A 26839-nucleotide genomic window follows, 5' to 3' on the forward strand; every position below is an offset into this window, starting at 1 on the left:
GCTGCTTTAACCAATGAGGTTTAGCATCTCAAGTGGAGCCAAGATGCTCAATAAAGTGGTAGATTTGACTATAGTCAGAAGCAATGCTTGTGCGCATGGTATCATGATTGGCTAATGGCTAGTTGGTTAACTTGATATATAGTTTGAGCAACAATTTATCTTAGCATAGGCCTATATAATATAATACGGTATATTTATTACTAACCCTGTAAGAAAGTAAAAGCCCTTTATTTATATACTGTACATAAAAAGTATAAAAGTGTACGTATAACTATATTTGTCTTTAAATGTTTTGAGGAATTTAAAATGGAGGACTCTTATCAAGTAAACAAGGCTTGTTTTATCCTCTTAGCAGTTTTTGTATTGACCTCTGTGCTTTTCTTTAACTGTACCCATTCTGCAAACTGTTAAAAATTCAATCAATCAATCCAAAAACTAAGACCCGCCTCTGTATTTTAGTCACTTGATCTCCCTGACAACCAACTAGCCAATGAACTCGCCTCCGTCCTTCTAGGCGATGGGATCTAAATGCTTTTACCACGCTCAAACCTCATTGGTTGATGACAGGTCCAGCTGATTTAGTGCACTGATTCATTGCGACAGACGGAGGAGATCAGATGGATGATGAATGGATGGATTCCAAGAATCGATGGGAGGATTTGGAGACACACACACTAACCGCGGGATCAGTTGTCCGATAATAACAGTCTGTCATTTGTATATGTGTCGTCGCTGTCAACGATGTCTGTGTCTGGGATAAGGAAACAGTTCCACAAAGCAAGTCAGGTAACACAGAATCTGGTGACCCATCGAGCACCATAGTGTCTTGTTGTTCGCGTTTGTTTATTATAGTCAGTGTGAGCGCACATGCTGCCTATTATTGTGATGACCGAAGTTATGATAATGGAGACATTTTCCAGTTGTTTGTGTGAAGTCAAAACCCTTGACTTTAAAGTTGTGTTTTTGTTTTGTAGTTTACATGAGATTATTGTAAACACGTTGCTGACAGGATGCCATGTTAAACAATGAAGTCCCATTTCTTATCACTGTTTTTTGAGGGGTCTATGTCCAGCTTTGAGGGTTTGTCCAAACACAATACATTGTCCTAACACGAACCGTGACTACCATTGACAATGAATGGCCAGTTTTGAGTGTTTGTGTAACACTGCTTAAACACAAGCACACAAACACAAACAAGACGACGGTGAGGATGCAAATTCTCATTGGCTGGAATGAGATGATGTACGTGTACGATGATAAGAGCCCCCCTCACTTCACACGGGTGTGATTTTTGATGACATACAGTGAAACGAGAAAGAGACGATGGGAGTGTGTGTGGGACTATAATTATGTTCTTGGAGGGAGTGGGGTTGCTAGCCTACAGCTACCTTTCCTGTTGCCCCGCCCTGTAAGGCACTGTCCAACACAGCAGTGCTGATTAGACTCAGCTATTAACACCTTTAACCCTGGTGTCCCAAGTTTAAGCCTGTCATTTAAGTGGAAAAAAAGAAAAATCACACCTGTGTGAAGTGAGGGGCACTCTCTCATCGTACATCATCGGCTTCATACATCATCTTATTCCGGGCAATCACAATTTGTCCTCACCTTCGTCATCAATGTTTGTGTTACGCAATGTTTGTGTTTACACAAAGTTGGTGCATCAAAAGCTGGACATAGGAGGGGCTAGTGCCCCTCAAAAACTAGAAAAGTTTGCTTCTTGGATTTAATCTTTGTGTAGGACGAAAATAGCCGATTTGCTCGTCTACATGTGACGTAAATTCTTCATTCATTGTCAATGGCATTTAATGTTTGTGTTAGGACAAAAATCGACACTATATTCAATACAATTGTAACCAAGTGATGTACAAAAGCCAAAATCACACCCGTGTGAAGTGAGGGGCGCTCTTGTCATCGTACATCATCCAATAAAAATGAATATACTTCTTCATGAATTAATTTGTCAACTTATGTTTAATATTATATTTTAACCATGATGATACAAAATACAAACTGAATGTATGTGATTGGTTAGCCGATTTGCTCGTCGTCTACATATGATGTACATTTTCCTTTCATTGTCAATGGCATTTTACATCATATTTCAGGCACATATGACGTAAATTCTCTTTGATGGCAAATGTGAGACGTGACGTGACGCCCCTCAAAAATCACCCCCTTTTTGCCTTTGTACGTCACTTGGGGTGCTAGCCCCTCCTTGGTTACAGTTGTATTGTTTCTTTCCTCTTAAAATAGAGTAAAAGAGCGAATTTAAACATGAGCCGGACTGCTATAAAAGGCTTAGAGAGAGGTGAGGAAAGGCAAGAGACTCACCAGAGTCACAGATATGCATAGGTTACCACAATGGATGTAACACAGGGTGGACCGAGGTGGTGTGTTGTTTTCTTTGTCAGCCTGGCAGAGAGCCAGGTGGTTGGTACAGTAGATATAGAGGACAGGATAGTTTGGTCATTGTCCCCAGCCCCAGGCCAAACTGGGACCCAGTTAGAAGGTTAACGGTTGGAAGAAATGGAAGTCATTTGATGGAGTTAGTTTGTTTTGGTGTTTTTTTTTTTGTGTGTGGATATTTTTAATGACGACAGGTCTGTCTGTCTGGCTGGCAGGCAGGCAGGCAGGCAGGCTAGAAGTTGTTTTTTTAGTTTTTTTTTATAAATAGAAATTAAGGGAAGGGATATTAGAGATGGGGTAGGAGGCTGATGAGATTAATAATTCATAACTTCTAGTCATTAATAATGACTGAGGGAGACGCTGTTATGGAAAAGTAGTTACCAAATTAAAACATTGTATTATATGCACGCGTACTACAGTGAAGGGGATTTGAAATGTATTGGAATTCGAATCTATAAACGAAGCACAATGTACCATACAAACAAACTAACGACCATGATTTAAGATGTTTATCTAAAATCACCATCTTCATCATTCAGATAGCTGTTCTGTTTGTTACATTATTTTTGTCTCCACCAGGCCGAAGGCATAGGGAGAGAGTATGTTTTGGACTCCGTCCATGTGTGTCCCCGTCCGTCCGTTACCAACTAATCTCCGGCACCGTTGGCCCAGGCGATGCCAAACTTTGCACACACACTCCCTTTCAATTCAATTCAATTTTATTATAGTGTCAAATCACAACAAGTTGTCTCAAGACACTTTACAACCAACAAAGATCCACCCAGAGCAAGCAATATTGCGACAATGGTAACGAAAAACTCCCCTTTAGGAAGGAACGTCAGGCAGAACCCGACTCTAGGGTGGGCGGCCATCTGCCTCGACCGTGTCGGGGGGGGGGGGGGGGGGGGGGGGGTAGAGGGAGAGAGAGAGAGAGAGAGAAAAGACAGAGAATAGGCAGGTGGGCTCCGTGGAGGGGTCTGGTCCACATCTGGTCCAGGTCGAGCTTGATGCCAACGACGAACTTCTGCCCCAAATATTCCACAATGGCCTGTTAGAGCACCACCATGAGGCTGATTTTCTGTAGATTACTCGTACACATTTTATCAATACTTCACACAATTCCGTATACACTCTCCATAGTCATGAGATCTTCACCACTTCCCATCTTCCATCCTGATTGACTAAGATTTGCAAATCATAAATCACAAACTCGGTGTGCAATTTCCGTGAAATTTTGCACGCACATTTCCACTAGGCCATGGACAACATGCCACAATTTCTTTCCCTAATCAGCCTCACGGTGGCGCTATAACGGCAATTCTTGTTTTACCTATAACTGCATCGATCTGTGTATAACTTATGTATGCACACTCCCTAGTGTCATGGAAAAACATTTTCCCTGCACCCCTCCACATCTGCCGGTTATAGCGCCACCATGAGGCCGATTTCTGCAAAACACATTGTTTATATATGTCATCCAAATCTCACGCAAATTGGTCCACATGATCTCTGTAGTCATGTGATCAAGACAAGTCTGTTGGATTTCTCAGATTCTACACTGATTGGCTAAGATTGCCTCCAAAAGTTTTCAGGAGTGGCCCATTATCTGTACAATGCTGCAAACATCCAGAATTCTATCCTCAGAGATGCGAGTGGTCTGGCTTTGCATTTCCTCAACAAAATGAAGAAATGTTTATATTACTCCTAAACATTTTGCCAAACATCACACACAGTCCTATCCTCCTAGTGGAGACCTGTGCCCAGAAGGGCACTTTTTCCTATTTTTTAATCCTCTCATTAACTTTCAGCCAGAGAGCAGCAGAATTCTGGGTAAAATATTGTATTTTCTGCCTCACTGTTTTGAGTGAACAGAAGAATAATCTTTTTAATTAAAATGGTTGAAAATATTCTTCGTACAATATAAATAATGCAAATGTCTCTATCTCTCTTTCTCCATCCCTCCTTCTCTCTCTCAGCTATTTAATGAGCGGTTGATCGGAGCAGAGGGAACTAAACTAGATGAAGACTTCCTCACAATGGAAAAGGTAACACACTGCTGACAGAAACGCTGTATTTGACATCAGATATGTTTATGTACTTAAAGTCCTTTGAAGTTCTACAATGAGACACACAATGGTTGCCTGGCCAGGGCAACCGTAACTTAACCTCGAATAATAAATGTTTCACTTCAAGACATCTGACCTCAAATGACATTCCTAGGGTGGGGTTCTTTGTGCTGTTTTTCGTTGTGTGTAGCTTCACACTTTTGCACTGATCAAATGGACATATTTTTTTGATAATTATATATTTTTGTTTTTCTGACGAGATGCGTTGAGAAACATATGAAGCACTGACTGTAATGGACACTTTATTTGCTTTTTACCTCTATTTACCATTGCTCTGTATTGTTGTTGCTGCTCGTTTATTTATTTTACTTTACCTTGTATTGCTGTGTACTGTACTAGACATAACTTTTTATTTTCCTTACTCTTTACCTGTAACTGTAACACTGTAACTCTTAACTGCTGTGCCAACTCTAGGCAACTGATTTTTCGGGGTTCAGTTTCTTGCTTAAGAGCTTGTTCAGCCTCTACCTGCACAGGGAGCGTGGCCGTTTTTGGAACCAGAACGTCCATGATTTGACCCCTGTCTCTCTTCTTCCAGGTCAAAGTGTTCTTGAGCAACACACTGAACCCCTAACTGTTCACGATGAGGGCAGTAGCTTACATGGTTGCCTCCACCACTGGTGTGTGTGACTGGATGAATGTAATGCACAGTGTAAAGCGCTTTGGCTAAATGTGTTATAGAAACGCAAACCATTTACAAACGTTCTTTCTCTCTCTCTTCTCTCAATCATTGTTATGACCTCTAGAAGGTAGCTGTGATCCAGAGGCTGGTTCTGGAGTTGATGTCAAGAACTTCAGATTACCTTCAGCCAAACCCAGGTACTTTCTCACATACTGTCTATTTCTTATCAAGACTATGCTGTACTACAACTATTTAGTGCTGCACAACACCTTACTTACTTACTTAGGCCCATCGCTCCCAGTGGAGCATAGGCCATCGACGACTCTTCACCTATGGTGAATCTGACACCTATGGTGTCAGATTCAGACACCTATGCGATCCATTTCCAAATTTGAGCAATTATTGTGCAGCACTAGTTCAATTAATTTTAGTTTTATGTTTTTGCTACAAGAAGAGAGACTTTAAGAGAGGTTTAAGTCAAGCACTGTTGTCTGTTTAAAGCCACAGTAGTTTGCCACATTTTGAATGTAGTAATATTCAGCAACAATACAGACTAAAGACAATAAATATTTTCATGGAAAAAATGAGGATCGTGTGAGAATCGTGATCTCAATTCTTTGAGATTCTATATCTATAATACACTGCATTATATCTTTACTACAGAGGCTGAACCTTGGTAAAGTGTATACTATATTAATGGGATATACTATACTACATCTATAATACACTATACTACATTGCAGTACTACACAGTATTGCATTTTATTCCTCTTGACCTTAATGGCTGTCAGTTTTAGTATGAATTAAAAAGCAGTAGTCTGTGTTTGAACATGAACTATGAATGCAGTTTATAATTATTTATCTCTCTCTGCCGGGCCCGTCACCAGCCTACAGGGCCAAACTGAGCATGCTCGCCACCTTGTCCAGGATGGGTGGGCAGGAAAAGTCTATGGGGTACCCACAGCCAGAGGGCATGCTGGGAGATTGTATGGTGCACTACAGCAAGCAGCTTGGACCAAGCTCTGCTTTTGGTATGTTTATTAACATCATTGGTTATTGTTCTGAGAAAGATGACATCATACATTCACCTCTCTATCTCTCACCCTGTACATTTTTCTCCCATTCTGTCTCTCTATCTTGCCTGTCTAGCGATTTCTAATCTCTCCACCTGTCTTGCTTTTGCTGTCTGTCTGTCCACTATTTGCTTTGCTTAGGTGGGGCGCTGTCAGAAGTGGGCGTGGCTCTGAAGCAGATGTCGTGTTTCAGGGAAGGTCTGGACATCTGTGTCAAACAAAATTTCATCGACCCTCTGCACTGTCTCCATGACAACGAGCTCCGGGAGATAGGGGTGAGCGTTTGACTCCCACAATCACATCAGCTCATCACTAACTAACCAATGTCTGCTATGACTGCTATGCTGTTATGTGGTGATCACACAACTGACTGTGGCTCATAACAGTCTGTAACAGGTTCAGTGGCAGGGGACAGTTGTGCTGCTTGCCATGCTGTTGTATAAACTGTAAGTGAAACTGCAGAAGCTGCATCGCTACACAAAAGACTGCTAAAAAACTTTTTAGCTCAAGAACATGACGCCAGCACAAATTAGTGACTCATTGACAGTATTAACAGCAAAATCAAATAGTGTTCAGCTTAGTGATGTCTCAGAACATGAGATGACGGGGCTTTCGCTTGAAAATCTCTATAACAGAATCGTAGACCTTCAGTTAAACCTCTCTCAAACGCTAGGAGACACAGACTATTTAGGCGAGACGTTGTTATTGTTCTTCTGCGTGCACTTTTTACTCTTTGTACACTAGTAAACAGGCGTTCAACAGTACATGTGGTCATTGGCAGTGTAATTAGTGCCCTTAAGAAGTAATGTTAGCTGAGCATGCATCAAATACCATCAGTAGTTTTTCAAATGTAGCTCTCTTGCGTTCTTTGATAGCAAGGTAGAACAGGTATAGCAACGTATACCACGGAACGGACACATCCGTGAATGGGCGAGGGGCCAATGGACGAGCAACATGCTGCCCCATTGTTATAAGTTTCCACATTTCAACATTTCTGAATGAAAAAGACATAGGCCTAACCCTTTTTTAATCATACTATCCTTGGCATTTAGGTCAACGATATAACATTATGTTGTGATATAATATTATTGCAGCGCAGCAGGTATAGGCTACTTAGGCCAGTCAACGGTATTCCCCGTGGGTTAGGTTTTGGTGTTGATGCACTTTGAATGCCAGCATCAGAGTTTTGTACAACCGGGAGCCAATGGAGGGAGCAGAGAAGGGGGGAGACATGTGAGAATTTTGGTTTGTTGAAGACCAAGAACATTTTGGATCAATTGGAGAGGCTTAAGTGCGCATGCCAGTAGGCCCGTAAGGAGGGAGCTGGGCTGACTCCTGGGTGAGGAAGGGTCTAATTCGTCAAATGTTATAGAGATTGAGACGCAATCCTGAACCTACAGGATTGAGTGACGGCTGTAATGTGTGCTTTAAACGAGAGCTGACTGTCCAGGACAACACCAAGGTTCTTGGCTGTTGGGACCGAGGTTACCGGTGTTGTCTATAGAACTAGTTAGCTCCCGCATGGGGCAGGACTTAGCTGGGAAGAAGAGAAGCTCAGTCAAAATTGTGGGAGCCAACACGTCTGTCATGAGAAACTAAGCAGATATGTTGTGATTGGTGTGTCCTGAACTGTGTCGTGATTGTTTGTTCAGTACCACCTGAGGAAGTTGGAGGGACGCCGCCTGGACCTTGACTACCGCATAAGGAGAAGGAAGAGAGAGGAACAGGACGAGGCAGAGAGGAGGAGAAAGAGAGAGGAGGAGGACACCGTGGCCTGGGAGAAGTTCACCACCTCCAAGGACCTGGCTGAGAGGAGCATGTTCACTCTGCTCCAAAATGACGTGAGTTCAAACATGACATATACTGCTCTGGTTTTCAATGTTGGGTTCGGGGACCACCAGGGGCCCAAATGGTCCCTTACTGGCCTGTAAATGCTCAACCAAAAGATGTTATTTTTAATGATTTTTTATGCTTTGTGATTTGGGGATTTTCTTTAATTTATTTTAATTGAATAGTACACAGTAGAGAGAGACACAGGAAAAAGGGAGAGTGAGAGAGGGGGAGTGACACGCAGCAAATGTCGTGAGGTTCAGGACTTAAACTCGCAACACGCTGTCATTAGAGCCTTGCTGCATTAGACCCTGCAAATCGCTGCATTAGAGACTATTAGAGTGCTATACGCCTTAACCGCTAGGCCAGCGGCGCCCCCAACCTTTGAGAGGTTGAGAGGCATTAGGCCACTGACCCCAATTTGATACCGTTTTTGTTTAGTTGCTCCGGGACCCTAATCTACAAATCCTACGTGTGTGTGTGTGTGTGTGTGTGTGTGTGTGTGTGTGTGATCCAGGTACAACAGATCAATCAGCTCTCTGCTCTGATTGGTTCCTTTCTGGAGTTTCATCGTCATTCTCTGCAGATTCTAGCGGAGCTACAGTGCCGCCTACAGACCAGGTTCAGACACACCGTCTAATACACTCTAATGCACACAATAACAACTGTAATAAAGGTAGCACTACACTGTAGCAATATACTCAAGCTAAAGGCCAGGTCCAAATGCATAATCATCATATCATATCAACACCATATCATATACTATATATAATGGTCCTAGAAAGATAGAAAACCATGGGACCTACAGTAGTAACTCCAGCATGTAAACTTTGTTTAAAGTGCTCTAAGATTAGAAAGTCCATAGACTTTGCTGCTGCCTGCTACTCTATGTTGTTTAAAGTGTTCTAAATGAACATTAGAAATTTCATGGACTTGGCTGCCACATGACGCCACGTGTGCTACTGTTCTTTTTATGTAAAGAAAATCCATATACTTGGCTGCCATATTACATAATTTCTGAAAGCCAGACGTTCGGGAAAATGGTAGTGATTTTCTCTGCGCTTTACAATGTGCATTACATTCACCCACACATTAATGGCAGAGGAAACCATGAAAGGCACTAACCTGCTCATCGGGAGAAGTTATGGGTTCATTGTCTCGACTTCCCAGAATAGGGACACTGTGTTCATGTGGGTAAAGAGACACTTGCTGAGCTGTCTGTGTGTCTGCAGGCTGACTGCTGCCAGTAACCAACCCCGCAGACATTTCCAGTCCAAAAAAGCTCCGTCGATTACAGAGCCCACAACCAAGAACCCAGTCTACCAAGAGCTGTCAATCAAAACATCACCATCAACATCAACATGTGATCAACATCACACATCACCAGGTGATATATTAATATCTGTGTATCATTAGCTTTATTTTCTCCCCATTCCTTTTGTTTGTCTGTCCGTCTGTTAGTCGACAACAGATGACTGGATTTTCATGAAACTTGGTGGGATCAGTAGGCTGTCCCTAAGAGAGAAGGCATTTTATGTTAAAAAGGGCAATGGTCATGGTTATAATAATAATACATTTTATTTATAAGGCGCCTTTCAGGGCACTCAAGGTCGCCGTACAACAAGTTAAAAACAGCTAATACAAAAATACAATTAAAGGCTAAATCAAAACTAGGAACAGCTTGCAGCAGAAGACAACAAAGGTCAGCCATATGCCCACGTAATATGCCCATATAATCACGGTCAAGGTTTATTGGTTAGACAAATATCATACAATGATAAAGGAATGGATGGGTTGTTTTTTAAACTGAGCAGATATGATTCAATAGGCTGCCCAGAAAAGATGATTAACTTAACTCCCGCTCCCAACTATCTTCCTCTTCTCTGTCTCTCATACCCTGTTTGCCTCTCAGCTTTCCATCTGTCTGTCCTCCTACACCGGTTCCCTCTCAGCTTTCCTGCTATCTGTCTCTCCTACTACATTGTCTGTCCTCTGTAGCATTCCTGCTGTCTGTCTCTCATATACTGCTTCCCTCTCAGTTTTCCTACTGTCTCAATAAAGACATTTGAAAAAAGTCTGTCTCTCTACCATATCTCATGAAGTTAGTAAGTCATTTTCTCAGGATATGGAGGTATATGTTTGAGGACGTTTCATACATTGAACAGTATAGCTAACACAATAATAGGAAGCTGCTACTAATGTCAGGCTGAAATAGTGTTTGGTTGTTCTTAGAGACTATGACACAGAGGCTTTGCCTGATGGACATTTTTGAGTGGTGCTAGCCCCTCCGATGCACAGCTTTTTTGTGTTTGTAGCACGGAATGCGATGATTTGATTGGCAGATCTATGATAAGAGTGCGCCCCTCAATTCACATGATTTTTCATTCTCTCTCCTGTCTTTCTGTCTGTCTCTGTACTGTCTGTCTGTCTCTCTCTCTTCGCTGTTTGTCTCTGAGTCTCTCTCCGCTGTCTGTCTTTGTCTCTCTCTCCACTGTGTGTCTCTGTGTGTGTCTCTCCACTATCTATCTGTCTTTGTGCATCTCATCCAGAGGAGAATGAAGTGACATTTGACCAGCCTTGTTGCCGGGCGCTCTACACCTTCCAGCCGCTCAGCGAGCGCGAGCTGAGCTTTAAGGAGGGTGACATCATCATCCTAACCAATAGGATTGATTCTAACTGGTATGAGGGTATGCTGGGTCGCCAGTCAGGCTTCCTCCCGGTCAGCTATGTGGACGTCCTGGTTCCTCTTCCGTTACAGTGACAACAGTACAAAAGCCATATTAGATTGTTATTTTTTATTTAAAGTCATACTGTGTAACATTCATTTTAGTGGACTTTTTGGTGACGCCTCTTGTAGCTCCATTATTATTACAGCGTTTGTCTATAATAAGTACCTCAAAGGATTTCTGCAGGGTCCTAGTTCCCAAGGATATTTTCGAGTGTAATAAGAAGTTGTCAGAAACTGTAGTTATTCACTGTAAAATACACACAACTATTAAACTTGTAATAGTGTTTAGATAAGTTGTCAAAAACACATTCATGTGGAATGGTTAGGTTATTGTGAAACATATACCAGTGTAGATTATATAGAAAATAACTTTCTTAATTGAAACAGTTACACAATATGACTTTAATTATTGGTTGTCATTGAATGTTATTGTATTGATTGTCATTGAATGTTATTGAATTGATTGTCATTGAATGACATTGATTGTCATTGATATCTGATGAGATTTGTAAGCCATATCCAAGAAGAAATATTTCAGGCGTACCAGTTACCACATTGATGACTGTTTAGTTCCTGTTCCCATTGAGATGGAATCCTCATTTCTTGTCTGTATCGCTTGTTGCCATGGTGTTTCTACAGTACATAGCGATCTCAGGCAATTATGCAAAATGTCTGATTTTGAAAAAATAATTGTTAAGCCTGACCCTTTAAAGTTTCATTCATAAAACGGCATATAAAAGATATATATATAGATTTATATCATATTGCACCTTGTCTCTTATAAGTACTGTATAATTGTTATGTTTGTGTGTTTGTATTTAAAGGGACATTTCATCTTTCTGTCTAAGCGATCTGTAGAATGATTCTCTAGGAGAATTTCACTGGAGTTCATCACATAGACTAGACTAGACCGTTGTAGGCCTACAGATACTGAACCTTTGTAGTAGGCCTATACATAGACTACACTGTTAGTTGGCAAAAAGTAGACTGTTTTATGTACACAGCAGGCCCACATATGTAGACCCACTAGACTGTTGTAAGCCTATTAACACACATTGCTGCTGTCACAAATTGCTCTGTACCAAGAGCTTTGCTGCTGTAAAATGTAATAAACTGTTTGATTGATTGAAGTATTAACAGTTTGCGGAATTACAGTACATTTCAAGCACGACTCAATACAAAAACTGTTAAATGTGAGTGGACGACACCATAAAGCATTACACTTGTTTACAAGAGAGTCCACAGTTTTCAATTCATCATAGCATTTTGATTGATTAAATGTAAATGTCATAACAGTTTGTAGATTGAATACAGTTCAACAAAAGTATAGGTCAATATCAAATCTAAGGGGATAAAACCAGAAAAAGCACTACCCGATGTTAAAAAAAAAGATATTGGCTACATTTGGCAATGCTGCCAAGATTGGCCTATTATTGATATTGCAGCTGTAGTTAAATTATACAATTGTTGTAATGTGGAAAACGTAAGGTAGGCCTATATGACAGGAGAGATGTAGTCGGCCCTAACTTACCCATCTCTGGAACAATAGCGCCATCATGTGTTGGTTTTCAGAACTCGTACTTTGAATTCCAACGACCAGAAGGGATAGGCCCACAAGGCAAGGGTAACAGCCAGGTATTCCCTACAGGGCCTACAAGAAGTCAGCCAAAGTCAGCATCGGTTTGCTTTGGCAAAGGGCTGAGCCCTCACTGATTTACCGATTTCAAATGGGACATCACATCCCTCAAACCCTCGCAGACTTCACATAAACGCGCAGCTAAATCAGTGAGGGCTCATTGAGTCAGCAAGGGAGCGGATTGGAATTGGGCCTATGAATTGTGAGTATTTTTCAGTCAGCATCGATGTTGACTTTTGCAATGGGGCACTGATTTACCGATTTCGGGACATGGGACAGCATCCCTCAAGGTAACAAGACTACTCGCCCCGTTTCTGTTTTCCTCCCAGAATTTTCCCTAGTGAGGGGTGGGAGAGGTAGCCCAAATTTTTAGATTCTCGTAGAGGTTTTTTTCGATTCTGACGAAAGAGATTCGTCAGAATCGAAAAAAACCTCTACGAGAATCTAAAAATGTGGGCTATGGGAGAGGCTGGACAGCAGACGGCTGGACTTTGAATTTCTCTAACTATAAACTTTCATGAGAGCAGACAGCCTAAGTACAAATATAATTTAAGTCTGTTATTTATCATTTTAAGTCTGTTCACAGAAGTTGTTGTAGGATATGTGGGGATTATCTGACGAGGTACCGTCCATTTGAGTGGGCAAAACCTTACATAATTATACTAAATTGTTTAGCCAGCACCGGGGCGAGTAGTCTAGTCCAGTACAGCCCCTCGCTCAAGCCCCCACCATAAGGCCCCCACCCCACAGACTTCACATGAGCGCAGCTTCATCAATCCCGGATACGGAAACGTGCGTGTGTGCGCGCCGCGCAGAGTTTTGTGTTGTGTTCCTCGTTATTTCTGTCCCTCTGCTGTTGCCGTAGTGGCGGTTGTTGTGGACGAATTCGGTTCAGCAGTGTCAAGGAAGACAGTTTAAACAATCGTTTTGGTATGTATTATAAACAATTAAACACAACGGACAGCTAATTTTGTTTAAGTGAAGTTACTTTCTTTTATTTTAGACACTGTTTAGCCTTCATTTGTACTAGTTATGTAACTTTAAAAAAAGCCTCGTTAGTCATCTCGGCTAACTGATAGGGCACATTAGCTTGCTAACTTTGGCTAAGTTGAGCATCAAACCATGATGACATCCTTAAAACTATGACATATTTGCCGGATTACTTCCATATTCAACCTATTTGTTTAGATCGAACATGCTTCGATTAAACAACCTTCAGAATTTTACTGTAGTTCTTTTCTAACAACTTAATATCGATGTTTTGTCGCAAAGTGTGGATCGAGAAAGATAAAGGTTGAACTTGATACAAATTGAAACAATAATTAAAATAATGTAAATAATTGTCATAACTCAAATGCAACGTTACAGGACATGAGGCACGGGTATAAGTCATCCACAGCACAGCCCTCGACATTAACTTGTGTTACTTGTGTATATAAATCGCTGCATTTTGATAATTCAGTACGATTCATGCAAATTTGGTATGTTTCATATCTATCTATCTATCTATCTATCTAATAAATGAACGATTAGAACATGGAGGAGGTGACCAGGCTGTTGTCTTCAGGAGACTGTGTTAAGGTGTGGGACTCTGGTTCTATGATGGTGGTGGACCAGTTTAACCATCACAGCCCCTCCCACCCTGTGACCCAGGTCTGCTGGAGCAACAACAGTATCCTACAGATGACTATATATATATACACATACATTATTGAATTGCTTTGTAAATGTACGTTTTGTATGAATGGAACTGTGTGGGTTGAAGCCTCAGTTATATCGGTGTGCAAATAGAAGTATAAATCGACCTTGAATGTCATATGTGCCAGTAGAGTTTATCCCTGACCTCTGATCTCAGACCAGTATGTGGCGAGTGCCAGCAGTTCTGGAGACAAACTGGTCCTGTCCAGCATCAAGTCCACTGCTGTCCCTGTGGTAGTACTGGCTGAGGGGGTAAGTCAAAATGGTCACTGGAACGCTCACCCCCAAACACGCATGCCTCCATTCTTTTTGAGGGGTGCTAGCCCCTCCTATGCCCAGCTTTGTGTCTGCGTGTGTACCCTGTAGTGATGATTTTATTGGCTGAGAGCTTAAAAAGTGAAAATAAAAAGTGAGGACTCAAAGTGATTGGCTGGAATATGATGTATGATGATAAGAGTGCTCACTTCACACAAGTGTGGTTTTCTTTTCTTTTTTTAAGACTGCTTGCCTCCTAGTTTTACTGAGGTTAAGGTTAGGAATAAGGTTAGGTTTAGGAATAAGGTTAGGTTTAGGCATAGTTTTACTGAGTTTGCGTTTAGGTATAAGGTTCGGTTTAGGCATACTTTTACTGAGGATTGATTGAAGTATTTAACAGTTTGCAGAATTACAGTACATTTCAAGCACTCAATACAAAAACTGTGAGTGGACGACCCAATAAAGCATTACACTTGTTTACAAGAGGGTCAATTCAATTCAAGGGTCAACTTGTTCAATTCATCAAAACATTTAGAGACGTACAAATATACACTTCATATGTCAGGTTATGTTTAGGAATGACTGTTATCTGTGGTCTGTGTAAATTGCTGGTTATGTGTGTGTGTGTTTGTTTAGAAAAAGCAGACTCGTGTGTGTCTGAGCAGTTCATCTCAGTATCTGCTCAGTGGAGGCCTGGACCACACTGTTAACATCTGGGACCTGAAGAATAGGAGACTGCACCGATGTCTGAAGGTTGGTCTATGTCACCAACACATGATCAGATGATGCAAACTTTTCTTCCTTCTGATCACTTCTCCATTTGCTTTTTAAATTTAACTTTAGGGTAATCTAATCCATTTAGATCTGTGGCCGATTAAAATAAAGGCTTCTAAATCCACACTGTGTGTGTGTGTGTGTGTGTGTGTGTGTGTGTGTGTGTGTGTGTGTGTGTGTAGGTGCACAATGAAGAGGTGACGTCTGTTAGCTTTAACAACAATGACACCTATATTGCATCTGGTTCAACCAGTGGAGACATTATTCTCCACAGTATGACCACCGACATGACCAGCAAGGCCTTCGGACATGGAAATACACAGGTTAGAGTCCCCACCGCACACAACATGCATAGCTGTTCAGCAGCACTACTAGTTGAATCAGCAGTAGCAGCACTACCACTAGGTTTAGATCGGTATTACAGTAACAGTAGTAGCAATTATATTGATTTTTCTAGTCATCTGACTGCTCAAATTAGCTTTACAATGTACTTCACATTCACCCATTCACACACACTGATGGCGGAGGTAACCATGCAAGGCGCCACCAACCAGTGGTGGAAAGTAATATATAATGTACATTTACTCAAGTATGTACTTTAATTATTATTCTTTTGGACACTGGATCATCTTGAACTGCGTGCGGTCCTGTCCTATCTGTTGTTTTCAATCACATTTATCTCCAATTCCTTGTCCCAGATGCCATGCATTTCTGGTCAAAACGAGGTTTTTCCACAGCAGTTTGCCGACACTGATGGGTCGTGGTGACTATTATGTCAACATAACATCCGGTCGTGGCGTTTTGACCCTTCAAAATAAGGGTTGAACGGGGGGAAATCCTGGCATTGAATAACAATTTTTGAGGGGCGCCAGCCCCTCCTTTAAACAGCTATAGTGTGTTGTGTAAACATAACAAATGCCATTGACAATGAATGGAGAATTTACGTCATATGTGTCGGTGGGAACCCTTGGCCAATAAGCGACAGCCCATACATCCAAACAGGAAAGTCCTATCTGATTGCATTAAACAATGTTACACGACATTAAACTCACTTTGGAACTCTATTTGCCACTCACTTTGACACTCAATATGCCACTCACTCATGTTAATACCATATTTTTTTATTGAAGCAACGCTTCAGTTTGAGTTTGTAGATTTACTTACTTACTTAAAGGAGAATTCCATGCTAGAATGCTTTCTTACCTTTCTTTGTAGTCGTTACGTCCCCACCAAAGAGGTCCAGGTGTTTTTTTGTGCAAAAGCTCCTTATTGGCTATTTCCCCTACCATAAGCACTCAATGAATTGCATTGAATTGAATGGGAATTGAATGGGGCTATGGGGTGTTGTGCTAATTTGCTTATTTCCATCGAAATAAGTAGTAAACTGTGCCGCTTGGGATATTATTTACATTATGAAGAGAGGATATATACAAAAAACATATAATTTTGAGCGATGGAAATAAGTGAATTAGCACAACACCCCATAGCCCCATTCAATTCCCATTCCATTCAATGCAATTCATTTAAGGCTTATGGTAGGGGAAATAGCCAATAAGGAGCTTTTGCACAAAATAACACCTGGACCTCTTTGTTGTGGACGTAACGACTACAAATAAAGGGAAGAAAGCCTTTTAGCATGGAATTCTCCTTTAAATAAGAAATCTGTGTACTTCCCACCACTGAGTAACAGTAGTATAGTAGATTTATCATTAACAGCAGTAGTATCATTAGTACATTAACCACACCAACATCCCTATTCTGGGGGGACCATTCCCCAAAAATAGCCGATCTACAAGTTCACATGTTGAGCTTGTTGGTGAAGGGATTTGGTGTACTGTAGATGGAAAAACAGCAGCCCAAGTGCAGTTGTCTAACTAAGGTCTGTTGTACTAAGAATAGAGGGCTTTAAGTGGTTAATTAACACCCCTTCCCCCTGTGGTTGGCAGCCTGTCCGTGACCTTCGTCTGTCCCAGCTGAAGCGCTCTCTGTTGGGCAGTGTGTCCGACAGTGGTACAGTGGTGCTCTGGGACTCCAACACGCAGAAGGAACTCCACTCCTTCCACAGCGCCCACAAAGCTCCAGCGTCAGGCCTGGCTTTCTCCCCCGTCAGTGACCTGCTGTTTGTCACCGTGGGACTGGACAAGAAGATCATCTGCTATGACACAGGCAGCAAGATGTAAGACCTCGCTGTCCCCACTAGCAAATTGATGTACTTTATTATCGGCAAGGGCACTTTTCCACCTTACTGCTAGAATGCAGCTCAGACCGATTTACACGTCTTTACCAGTTTTTATATACTGTATGTATGTGTGTGTATGTGTGTGTGTGTATATATATATATATATATATATATATATATATCTACTATACAAGTGAAAAGGTGTACCCATACTCATTCTTCATGCTCTATCTCCGACCGAACCACACTTTCACCACACATCTCTATATGCAAAATAAATTCGGCACGCTCCCCGAACTGACATAGCCTATTTTTTTGCCGTTCAAGTGTCTTATTTACTTTTAAAATATTACTTTTATGAAACATTCCTACACGGAACACGGAATCACTGCTGCCCCAACACGGTCAGAAACAAGCCCAACCAGCCCACAAAGAAGCCCTTTAAACCACGCTACTTACATACACTACAACTCGCTTACAATTCGCAAACCTGGCAACACCCTGCCTCATACGTCACCAGCTCTGTTCCTCCTGGCCTCCGTAGTCCGTCGCGCTCACAATCTGTCGCAGCCATCTTGCTTTTCATTTACAGTGGACATTTTATGCAAATAAATTAATTATAGGTCCAGCAAGCACATCATGATGGTCTGTTTGTGCTCAATAGGTCACAATAACATTCCGAATTTAGGTGTTGTGTTTTGTATGACCTTTTCCCCAGTAGTACTTTCATATCTATCTCAGCTTTTGCCTGATAGCACACATGCTAACGTTAGCAGCATTACACCGATCACTTTGCCTATTTTCGCCACACAGCCAATTTACTTCCGCGAGCGGCCGGGCCATTCCGCCCATGCGAATGCATGGAGAAAAAAAAGAGACGCAAATCCAGCTGGATCGGAGCAGTGCCACACACACACACACACACACACAGAGAGGAGTTGACAAGTGAGAGAATGACACGGCTGTTGCGTTTCACCATGGCCAGTGCTGTTGTAGACAGCGACGACGATGATACACGGAAATAAGTGTGGAAAAGAAAACAAGGCAACACGTCAAATATGGGCCAGCATCTTAGCAGACATCACAAAGACATCGATCTGTCCAACGACGATGGTACAAAGACAACAACACAGCCAACTATATTCTTATAGAGAAAAGCTCTCAGCTAATTCGCCCCGTGCAAAACAATTAACGCACGGAGTTGCGGTCTGCATAGCTGCAGACATGCGACCACTATCAGTGGTGGAAAACGCTGGCTTTCAATATTTAATGAGAGTTGCAGAACAGCAGAACCACGTTACAAAATGCCATGCAGGTCACACATGTTTTCACTCCTAAAATGTATACAACTAATAATACATGTGAAACGTTGCCCGTTAAAATCGTTTTGTGTAAAAGATCGTCAAATATATGGCCGTTAGTACTGTTAATTCAACATCCGGTGAGGGGAGGATACGGATTGTGTATGGAAATCAGCGCATACAGTGGGTGGGCTTTAGACCGGATGTAAGCCACATCCACTAAATGTACACTAAATAGAAATAGTATACAATACTGCATAAAATGGTGTAGCCTACTGCAGCTATTTATAACCAGGTAGTGTATAAGTGAAATTGAACACTTAAATTAGTATTTAATACTTGAACTAACAACAGATGGGTCTATATACTATTTGTCTTTTTTTTTTCTTCTTTCTTTTACTTACTTAGAGCTTAACAACAATGTTACAAGTCATCTCATCTTAAAGAAACATTTAAAAAATGTTAGGGCATAAAACCCAAAGTTGTTAAACCTTTTATTATTCTCATTCTGATTTGTTATTTATACAAAATAAATGTGACTTATTGGGAAACAAGTGTTTTTCTTTACAAACCAAGATATTGCCCTAAATTATAATGAATATAGCCCTCAATGCTGAAAAACAAGGTTTTGAAAAAATAGATTGAAAAAATTTAATCGAACATCGAAGCAAATCGTGAGCTTCAAATCGAAAATTGCATTGAATCGTGGACTAGGCCAATCGTGATAGCGAATCGAACATCGAATCGAATCGTGAGCTGCAAATCGAAACTTGAATGGAATCGTGGACTAGGCGAATCGTGACAGCCCTAATGTATACATACGCCTGCACGCACACACACGCACATGCACGCCTGTAAGGCCCCCCACACACACACACACCAACATGCGATTCATTAAATAACTATTTCCTTCTTCCCATAGTGCGTGGCGAAGTAACTCTGGGATTGAGTGGCCGCGTAGCGGCCACGAAATTCTAGTATATATATATGCACTTCTCGTTGTTGACTATGTATAGATGCTAGTTGTGTTCTTTAGATACATGCTATATATATTGCTATCCAGATGTTATTTATGATGTTTACTTGAAGATAGATGCTAGATATGTTGTTTAGACAGATGCTATTGCTAGGTTGTCCTAGACCTAGTTACTAGCATATACTTACACTCAACCATGTCCCTGGTTGACTAAGGTTCATGGGGGAGGGAGGGAAAGGACAAAGACAAACAAGCCTTCTGGCTTTCTTGTATTTTCATCCTTTTGAATTCATTTTCAATTAAGCAATCAGTCAATCAAAGTGGCAAGTAGGGAGGCATTCTGTCCCCTTTTAGTCTTTGGTATAACCCGGCTGGGGATTGAACCCTGACCTCCCAATCTCAGCTGACACTCTAAGGGTCTGAGCACACTTTAGATTCCATGCGTTTCTTTATACAGTGTATGGAAATGAAGCTCCACCCATGCGGCACATTACAGCGTCTGTTAGATTCCCAGAAAAGCTTGCCCCAGCGGCATTCTGCCGTGTGGGTGGAGCTTCATTTCCATCCACCAGCTGTCTAAAAACCCGGAGATGACGCAAAACACAGCTTCCTTTTGCAGCGCATGGAAGTTCACCCAGTGTGCCCAGGCTGTAACCACTCCAGGCAGGGCATCCGCTAAATGCCTTAATTGTGTGCATCCCTACGTGTTTTCCAGTGTGCTGCGGAGTCTCCGTGTGGACTGTCCAGTAACTGCAGTAGATTTCACTCCAGATGGGACAGGGGTGGTGGTCGGCACCACCCAGGGGAAGATCTACCACTACGACCTCAGGAACTCCAGCGCCCCCACCAGGACGACCGCTGCACACAGAACCTCCGTCACCAGTCTTCGCTACCAGACCACAAACACTAAAGCCAACAAGGTAGCAACACCACGCACACACGATGGGTACAATAAATCACATTTCTTTTTATTATGTGATATTTATTCACCACCCAAAAATGTGGTCCGCGACCCAGAATTGTGTTCAGATCCTATGTTTTGGAAAACACTGCAATAAGGTACCAGCAATGCACATAACCTCTCAATGTCTCTCTCTCCCGCTCCTCTGTGCCTCTTTGTTTTCAGTCCAATAAAGGAATGTCAAGTAAGGTTTCCAACATTAAAAGGGTTTCGATCAAGTCAGGCCCCACAGTCAGTGCTGTGACCACACCTGCTTCCCCCCTCAGCCCTACCCCCAGCCTGAGAGACACAGGTATGTATTGGCTTACAGAGACACTACATGGACATTCTTGCATAGTAGACTCCACATAGGCATGATAGACTATACTAAAAATATACCTTATACATATATAAGGTTTGTGTGTTGCTGAATGGTATCAGATATGACTGTATATTATCAGCTTCAGTATAGAGGTGTTTACTGTTTATGTGTGAATATATATATATATATATATATATATATATACTGTATATATATTTCATATGCATACATACACTATATATATATATATATATATATATAATATGCATACACTGTTTATATACAAACAAAGGTGTGTTCTCTGGTATAGAGCTATTTAACAGAGAAGCGGAGGGCCAGCTGGAAGCAGCAGAGCACCTGTCTTCTCTGGACAGCAAGTTCAGCAGTGTCGGACGCAACAGTCTGGACATGTTCTCTCCTGCTAGAGACGGTTTGTGACTCCATCTAAGTGCTTAACACCTACAAAGGACCGTTGATATGCATCTAGGCTAAAGGCTTATTCCTATGTTAATACATGCTGGTGTGACACAGGTTTTTTGATTTATTTTTATAAACCACAAATAAGCATCAATAATTGTACAGGAAAAAAGGAATTCTGTTATCCATCAACATAAATGTTGCCTCAATCAGGCTAATGATAACGGATACCATTACTGTCAATAGCAATAATGTAGGCACACTTTGGTAGGCCTGTAGCCCTGTACTCAACATTGCACCATATAGCATTGAAGTCACCTGCAGTAGGCCTAAGCTTCAACAAAATAAATTGCCTTTAAAACAGATTTTATTAAAATATTAGATTACTACAATTGACTTTCAAAGTTAGCAAGAGGGGCCCGTTTTGCATGAAATGTCCCTAATCATGTCAGATTGCCGTGACACTAGGCCAAGGAAGAACTGTCACACACAATCCTTTCTAATGAGCCTCATTGTGGCGCTATAACAAATCCCAACACAACCGTAGGTGGGATTTTCTAGTTTTGTGTGCTTTTTCTTTCTATTATGTAAAGCACTTAGAGTTGTCTCTGTATAAAATGTGCTATATAAATACACTTTTTTTTTAACCATTGTTTTATGCTATTAGGATAATTGTATGGATTGTATGATTATTCCTGTTTTATAATGTAATGTACTGTACAGTACGTGTCTTATGAGTGAGGGGTTACTGGTTTCACTTGAATCTTGAAAATATTCATGTATGGAAAAACTATCCATGTCTTGCTTCCATAGTAACGTCTATTCCTGAAGTGTTGCCAAGAGAGACAAAAGGCCAACCACTCAGAGGACGGTCTAGTCTGACTCTGGATGTGTTTTCACCTGTTGGAGACGGTCAGTTCTCTTCTCAGTTATTGTCTACAGTTCCTCCTCTTAGCTTTCTTTCTTTAACTCTATCTCTACCAAAAATGTACATAAATAAACATTCATTTAATGTATTGTGTGTTTTACGAGTGAGTGGTTTTACAGTTTCTGTTTTTAGTATTGAATCTTGAAATGTTGGAGGTAAGAAAGAATCCATTGTGTACTACCTTGTTTCCATAGTAATGGAGGGGTTGCCAAGAGACACAGAACCAATCAGAGGGCGGGCTAGTCTGGATGTGTTTTCACCGCTCAGAGATGGTCAGTTATCTGTCTACTGTTTTGTATTTGTTTTCTTCTTTATTTAAATCTCAAGTACATTTACAAACCAGCTCAGTGGCCTTATGGTTAGAGTGTCCACCCTGAGACTGGGAGGTCGGGGTTCAATACCTGGCAGCGTCATACCAAAGACTCTAAAAATGGGACCCAGTGCCTCCCTGCTTGACACACTAGCGTCATGTCCAGGCGGTGTACTTGTACATCAAGCTGCCTCATGCTACAGAAACAGGAGATAGGCTCCTGCCCTATGGGTCTCATTGCTCGGCAAGGCTACTTACTTATATTTACAAAATATGCATCCAAATAATCACGAAGACCAAATAAACCCAAAGGAGCTTATTGAATGTCTCCTTTAACAAATGCATTGGAGTGATTATGCATTGCGTTTATTACTGTTTAAGTACAAATAGACAATTTCTCTCCTCTAATGTCTGTTAACTTCTTACACTTCTAGTCTGTTCTGTAGTCAGAATCCTTTGTAAGGAAAGCCAAAAGGAGGAAATTGTAATTATTTTGTGTTTCCCCAGATACCTCCTACTCCTCTGCCACCACCCAACGCAGGACACCCCTGGGAACTCCCCTGGTAAACCCCTCTCGCGCCTTCAGCCCACTGTCCATTTTCCAGACGCCACCAATCAGAGAGGAGGAGCTCTTGTCTCCCACCAGCCCGCCCGAGAGGGTAAATGAGTGGATCACCTAATCTGACATCTGGAGAATGTAATGAACAGAAAAGAGGCTGTAGTGTAGACTAAAGCAATAAGCCACTAGAGGTTGTGGTTTACCATAGATTTTACAATGGCTAAGAGGCGTAGTGAAGCACAATGTAGATCGGAGTGCCTCCGACCCCCTTAGCCATTTGTAAAATCAAGGCAAACGGCGACCTTATGTGGCTTAAGTTACACATATGGCACCATCAAAATCATAGACGCATCCCAATTAAAACGGTTCTTAATAACAATTCACTGCAAGAACAATTTCTAAAAGAAAATAGTTCCCGTCTTCACGGAACCACAAACCAGGAAAAGCATCATCTTCCAGTTTGCCTTCAGTGCCTCGTGTGTCGAACGCTTCTGCCTTGACGTCTGTCCGTTCCCTAGCAATTCTATACCATCCCTAGTTACACTTATTTTTTATTTTAATGAATAGATTAACTGACGTAATTTGGGTGCGTCGACCACATTGCAATGGCCACGGTTCAATTCCTACTCGAGACTAGTCTACTATTGTATCTAAATGATCAACTATTATAATATCATAATTAACAGATCAGTGGGGACAACTTGGAGGAAGAGGAACAGACCACGCCCCTTCCACAGACTAATCACAGCAAGTCAGTCCCTAGTTTCTTCACCCCAGACCTCAGTTCAAGAACCAATGGCATTCAGACTTTCCATGGAGCCACACCCACTGCAGCAGCTGGTAAGTATAAACAACTATATACATACATTACAGCATGCTACATAGTACATACACACACGGAACATTTATGTATTCAGTGGTATAGGCATTATACCATAAATTTCATTGTTCACTTCTGTATTTCTCACAGTATTATTGTGTTTTTTTTGTTAATGTGGGCGCGTGGTCAGCAGTAGCCTTCTCTCTGTCTGAAAAAATTGCTGAGGTGGTAGGAGGAGGAGGTGGTGGAGGAGGAGGCGCAGAGGGAGGAGGTGGAGCTCCTTTCTCCACCCTGCAGATTCATTTCATAAAGAACATGATACAGGACACTCTGGAGGACTTCAGGTACCTCTGACTACTAACCCTGACCTCGACTAATGCTGTCCCTTACACCTCTAGTAATCCTGACCCCTGTGACCAACTGTCACTTGTTTATTATAAACGAAAATATTATCATATTGGACAATTGCATCGTCTTCACTTGTCGTCAGTTTTATTAAAGGACCATCTCTCTCCCCAGGGATGCAACTCACAGAGACGTTGTGAATCTGCAGGTTGAGATGGTTAAGCAGTTTTACATCCAACTGGTAAGACACAACGTTATGTGATTCATAGTAAACAGGACAGATTAATCTTTTTCTGCCTTTTCTTTTAGAGAAATATTTTGTCATACAATGTTCAGGCCGCTAGAACCCACCCATACATCGTCCGGCGTCCACCCATAAGCCAATTTAAAGCTATAGTGTTAGTACTTATAATACTAATAATTAGGGATGCACCAATACACTTTTTGTTGTGATCTCGTGTTGTGTTTATAGCAGACTCCTCACTCAAATGTGCACTTGCAGTTCTGGCAACTCGAAAGCAAACTCCACATGTCCTAACATTTTATTTACCTGCCATAGAGCACCGAAGTCTGACGTCAATATCGGTAGAGGGCGCAAATTCACAGGTTCATGTACTTTTTATTTGCATTGTAATCCCCATAGGGGGATTTTAGATCGCCTCATATAAGAACTGTGTTTGAAAATCCCGGCCACTTCACTCATATGGATATGAAGAATCAACTGACTGAGAGAAAACGCTAATGTTACTGCTACTGAATTAGTTACATTTTCGCTAGAAGCAGACTGTATCATATACGGTATGAGTGACTGACTGTTGCAAACGATACAGAGACACCTCCCTGACAATAACGCAGAGACAGCTTGTTTATTTTTGGACCACAACACTTATAGTAGACAATATTAAGATCACCCCATGTTATTCTCCATAGAGAAATTACTTCCGCGAACCAGGGGAATCGAAGGGATGAGCGAGTTATGTCAGGACTTCGGTGCTCTATAGTGTCAACCCCTTACTGTGACGGATCGGTGGTTAGACTGGCATATTCACCGATATGACCCAATATGACAAATAAGGGCCAATACCGATACTTTTCCGATACCGATACTGTATCAGGACATCTCTACTAATAATAGCAGTTAGTAGTTGCAGTATTAGTAGTGGTTATACTGGGTCTATTACTGTTCCTTAAGTAAAGTCAAGTATTTTCTTTCAGAATGAGATCCATGGTTTGATTGAGCGTTACTCCGTCAACGAAACGCTGGTGGAGGAGATAGAGAGACTCAAAGAGGAGAACAAAAAACTCCGGACCAACTACTGATGACCTCACAAACCCGGGGTCAAATGGGTTTGACCCACAGACTTACCTGGGACAGCAGTGACTGTTGGTTACTGTACTTCCTGGACGCTGAACTTAAAAGGAAAACATTTTAGAAACCATCGGCTCTCATCCCAGCTGCTGCCAACGTATCTCATCAACGGTCTTGTGCTTGAGCAAGAATGACTGAATGGTGTGTTGTTGAGGCTCCAGTGTATGTTTGGAAGATGTAGCCATATCTGTCTTCCAGGTGTTTGAAACACCAGCGATAGACTGTACATTAAGCCACAGTACAGATGGACAGCTTTATTTACAAATGGCATTGTCTGTCCTATTATAGACAACACTATATCCCGCAGAGCCAAACGACACTGTACTACAGAGACAAACTGCACTAGCTGTCTGTCATACCAAGACAAACAACACTTTGTTCTACAAACGGCACCTCAGAGCAAACAGCACTGTCATACAGAGCAAACTAGGACTGTCTGCCCTGAGAGATTACATGCACAAATAGCAGTGAATACTATTTGTGGGTACAGAAATGGATAATGTATCAGTTAGGACCATTCATGGATGTAAGTTCTAGATACAATCTAAACCCTGGCCTAGACATTAGCTCTGGCCTTTCAAATCCATGAAGTTACTGAGGTCGACTTCTAAAAATGCCAAATCAGTCATTCTCAAACTTTTTTCGTAATTAAAGATTAATCAAGATTTTTCAAAAAAATTATAAACATTTTTGTATAGTCAACGCTAAAATCTAATATGACAGATCCTTCCCCAGTTTTAATGGGTTAAAAACAAACGGTAAGTAATTACAGTGTGTTTCTGCAGGACAGTGTGTTCAATAGTGTGTGTTTTCTTCTGTCATAGTTTAACAGAACCACCAATCGTTGAACCTAACTTACTGGCATGGTTTGTTTTGGCCCAGTTAAACGAGCAGTGCCGATCTCCTGTCTAATCGCTTTTTCTTATGTTTCATATCACTGCTTTTGTGGTCATATTTTTATGAACTGTTAATAAATAAAATGTCTATGTATTGACCTTAGTGGTATCTCGGTAACATGGATGTATATCATATTTTAATGTAGCTGTTACAAACAAGTCCCTGAAAAGAAATGCTACAAGTTGGAATGCAGCAAACAAAACTAACTTATGTCTAAGAAACAAATGCATCATTGTACTGACTATTAAAAATCCCTCCGTTTATCCCCCCAAAAGCCCTGCAGCATAGACGGGGAACCAGCTGAAAGGACAGCCCAAAGTTTGTTGGA

General features: G+C 41.4%; 2 protein-coding genes across 3 annotated transcripts; both read left to right on the top strand.

Moving 5' to 3' along the window:
* Positions 1 to 512: 512 nt before the first annotated feature.
* On the top strand, positions 513 to 10818 carry LOC308314458 (endophilin-A3-like; the record flags this gene model as incomplete). Its single annotated transcript, XM_080762089.1, has 8 exons — positions 513 to 786; positions 4383 to 4451; positions 5279 to 5351; positions 6042 to 6185; positions 6369 to 6502; positions 7880 to 8068; positions 9970 to 9997; positions 10607 to 10818. The coding sequence occupies exons 1-8, from the start codon at positions 742 to 744 to the stop codon at positions 10816 to 10818; spliced, it is 894 nt and encodes a 297-aa protein (XP_080618215.1). The 5' UTR covers positions 513 to 741.
* Positions 10819 to 13279: 2461 nt separating this feature from the next.
* nedd1 (NEDD1 gamma-tubulin ring complex targeting factor) lies at positions 13280 to 26604 on the top strand. 2 transcript variants are annotated; one of them, XM_080761469.1, is made up of 16 exons: positions 13280 to 13351; positions 13955 to 14093; positions 14277 to 14371; positions 15011 to 15127; positions 15331 to 15471; positions 17095 to 17324; positions 20320 to 20524; positions 20731 to 20857; positions 21177 to 21296; positions 22097 to 22195; positions 22406 to 22483; positions 23029 to 23180; positions 23767 to 23920; positions 24091 to 24244; positions 24420 to 24486; positions 25461 to 26604. In XM_080761469.1, exons 2-16 carry the CDS (start codon positions 13958 to 13960, stop codon positions 25563 to 25565), a joined length of 1980 nt encoding a protein of 659 aa, XP_080617595.1. In that variant the 5' UTR covers positions 13280 to 13351; positions 13955 to 13957; the 3' UTR covers positions 25566 to 26604. The 2 variants fall into 2 exon arrangements, with proteins under 2 accessions (XP_080617595.1, XP_080617596.1); XM_080761470.1 differs by having other exon boundaries at positions 24094 to 24244.
* Positions 26605 to 26839: the final 235 nt, after the last annotated feature.

The sequence above is a fragment of the Protomyctophum bolini genome (genome assembly GCF_963924005.1).
Source record: "Protomyctophum bolini genome assembly, chromosome: 4".
NCBI lineage: Eukaryota > Metazoa > Chordata > Actinopteri > Myctophiformes > Myctophidae > Protomyctophum > Protomyctophum bolini.

Coding starts and splice junctions, on each gene's coding strand:
- nedd1 (XM_080761469.1), top strand. CDS start 13,958: ATGGAGGAGGTGACCAGGCTGTTGTCTTCAGGAGACTGTGTTAAGGTG. Junction 20,525..20,730: donor CAAACACTAAAGCCAACAAG/GTAGCAACACCA, acceptor CTTTGTTTTCAG/TCCAATAAAGGAATGTCAAG. Junction 22,196..22,405: donor GTTTTCACCTGTTGGAGACG/GTCAGTTCTCTT, acceptor TTGTTTCCATAG/TAATGGAGGGGTTGCCAAGA.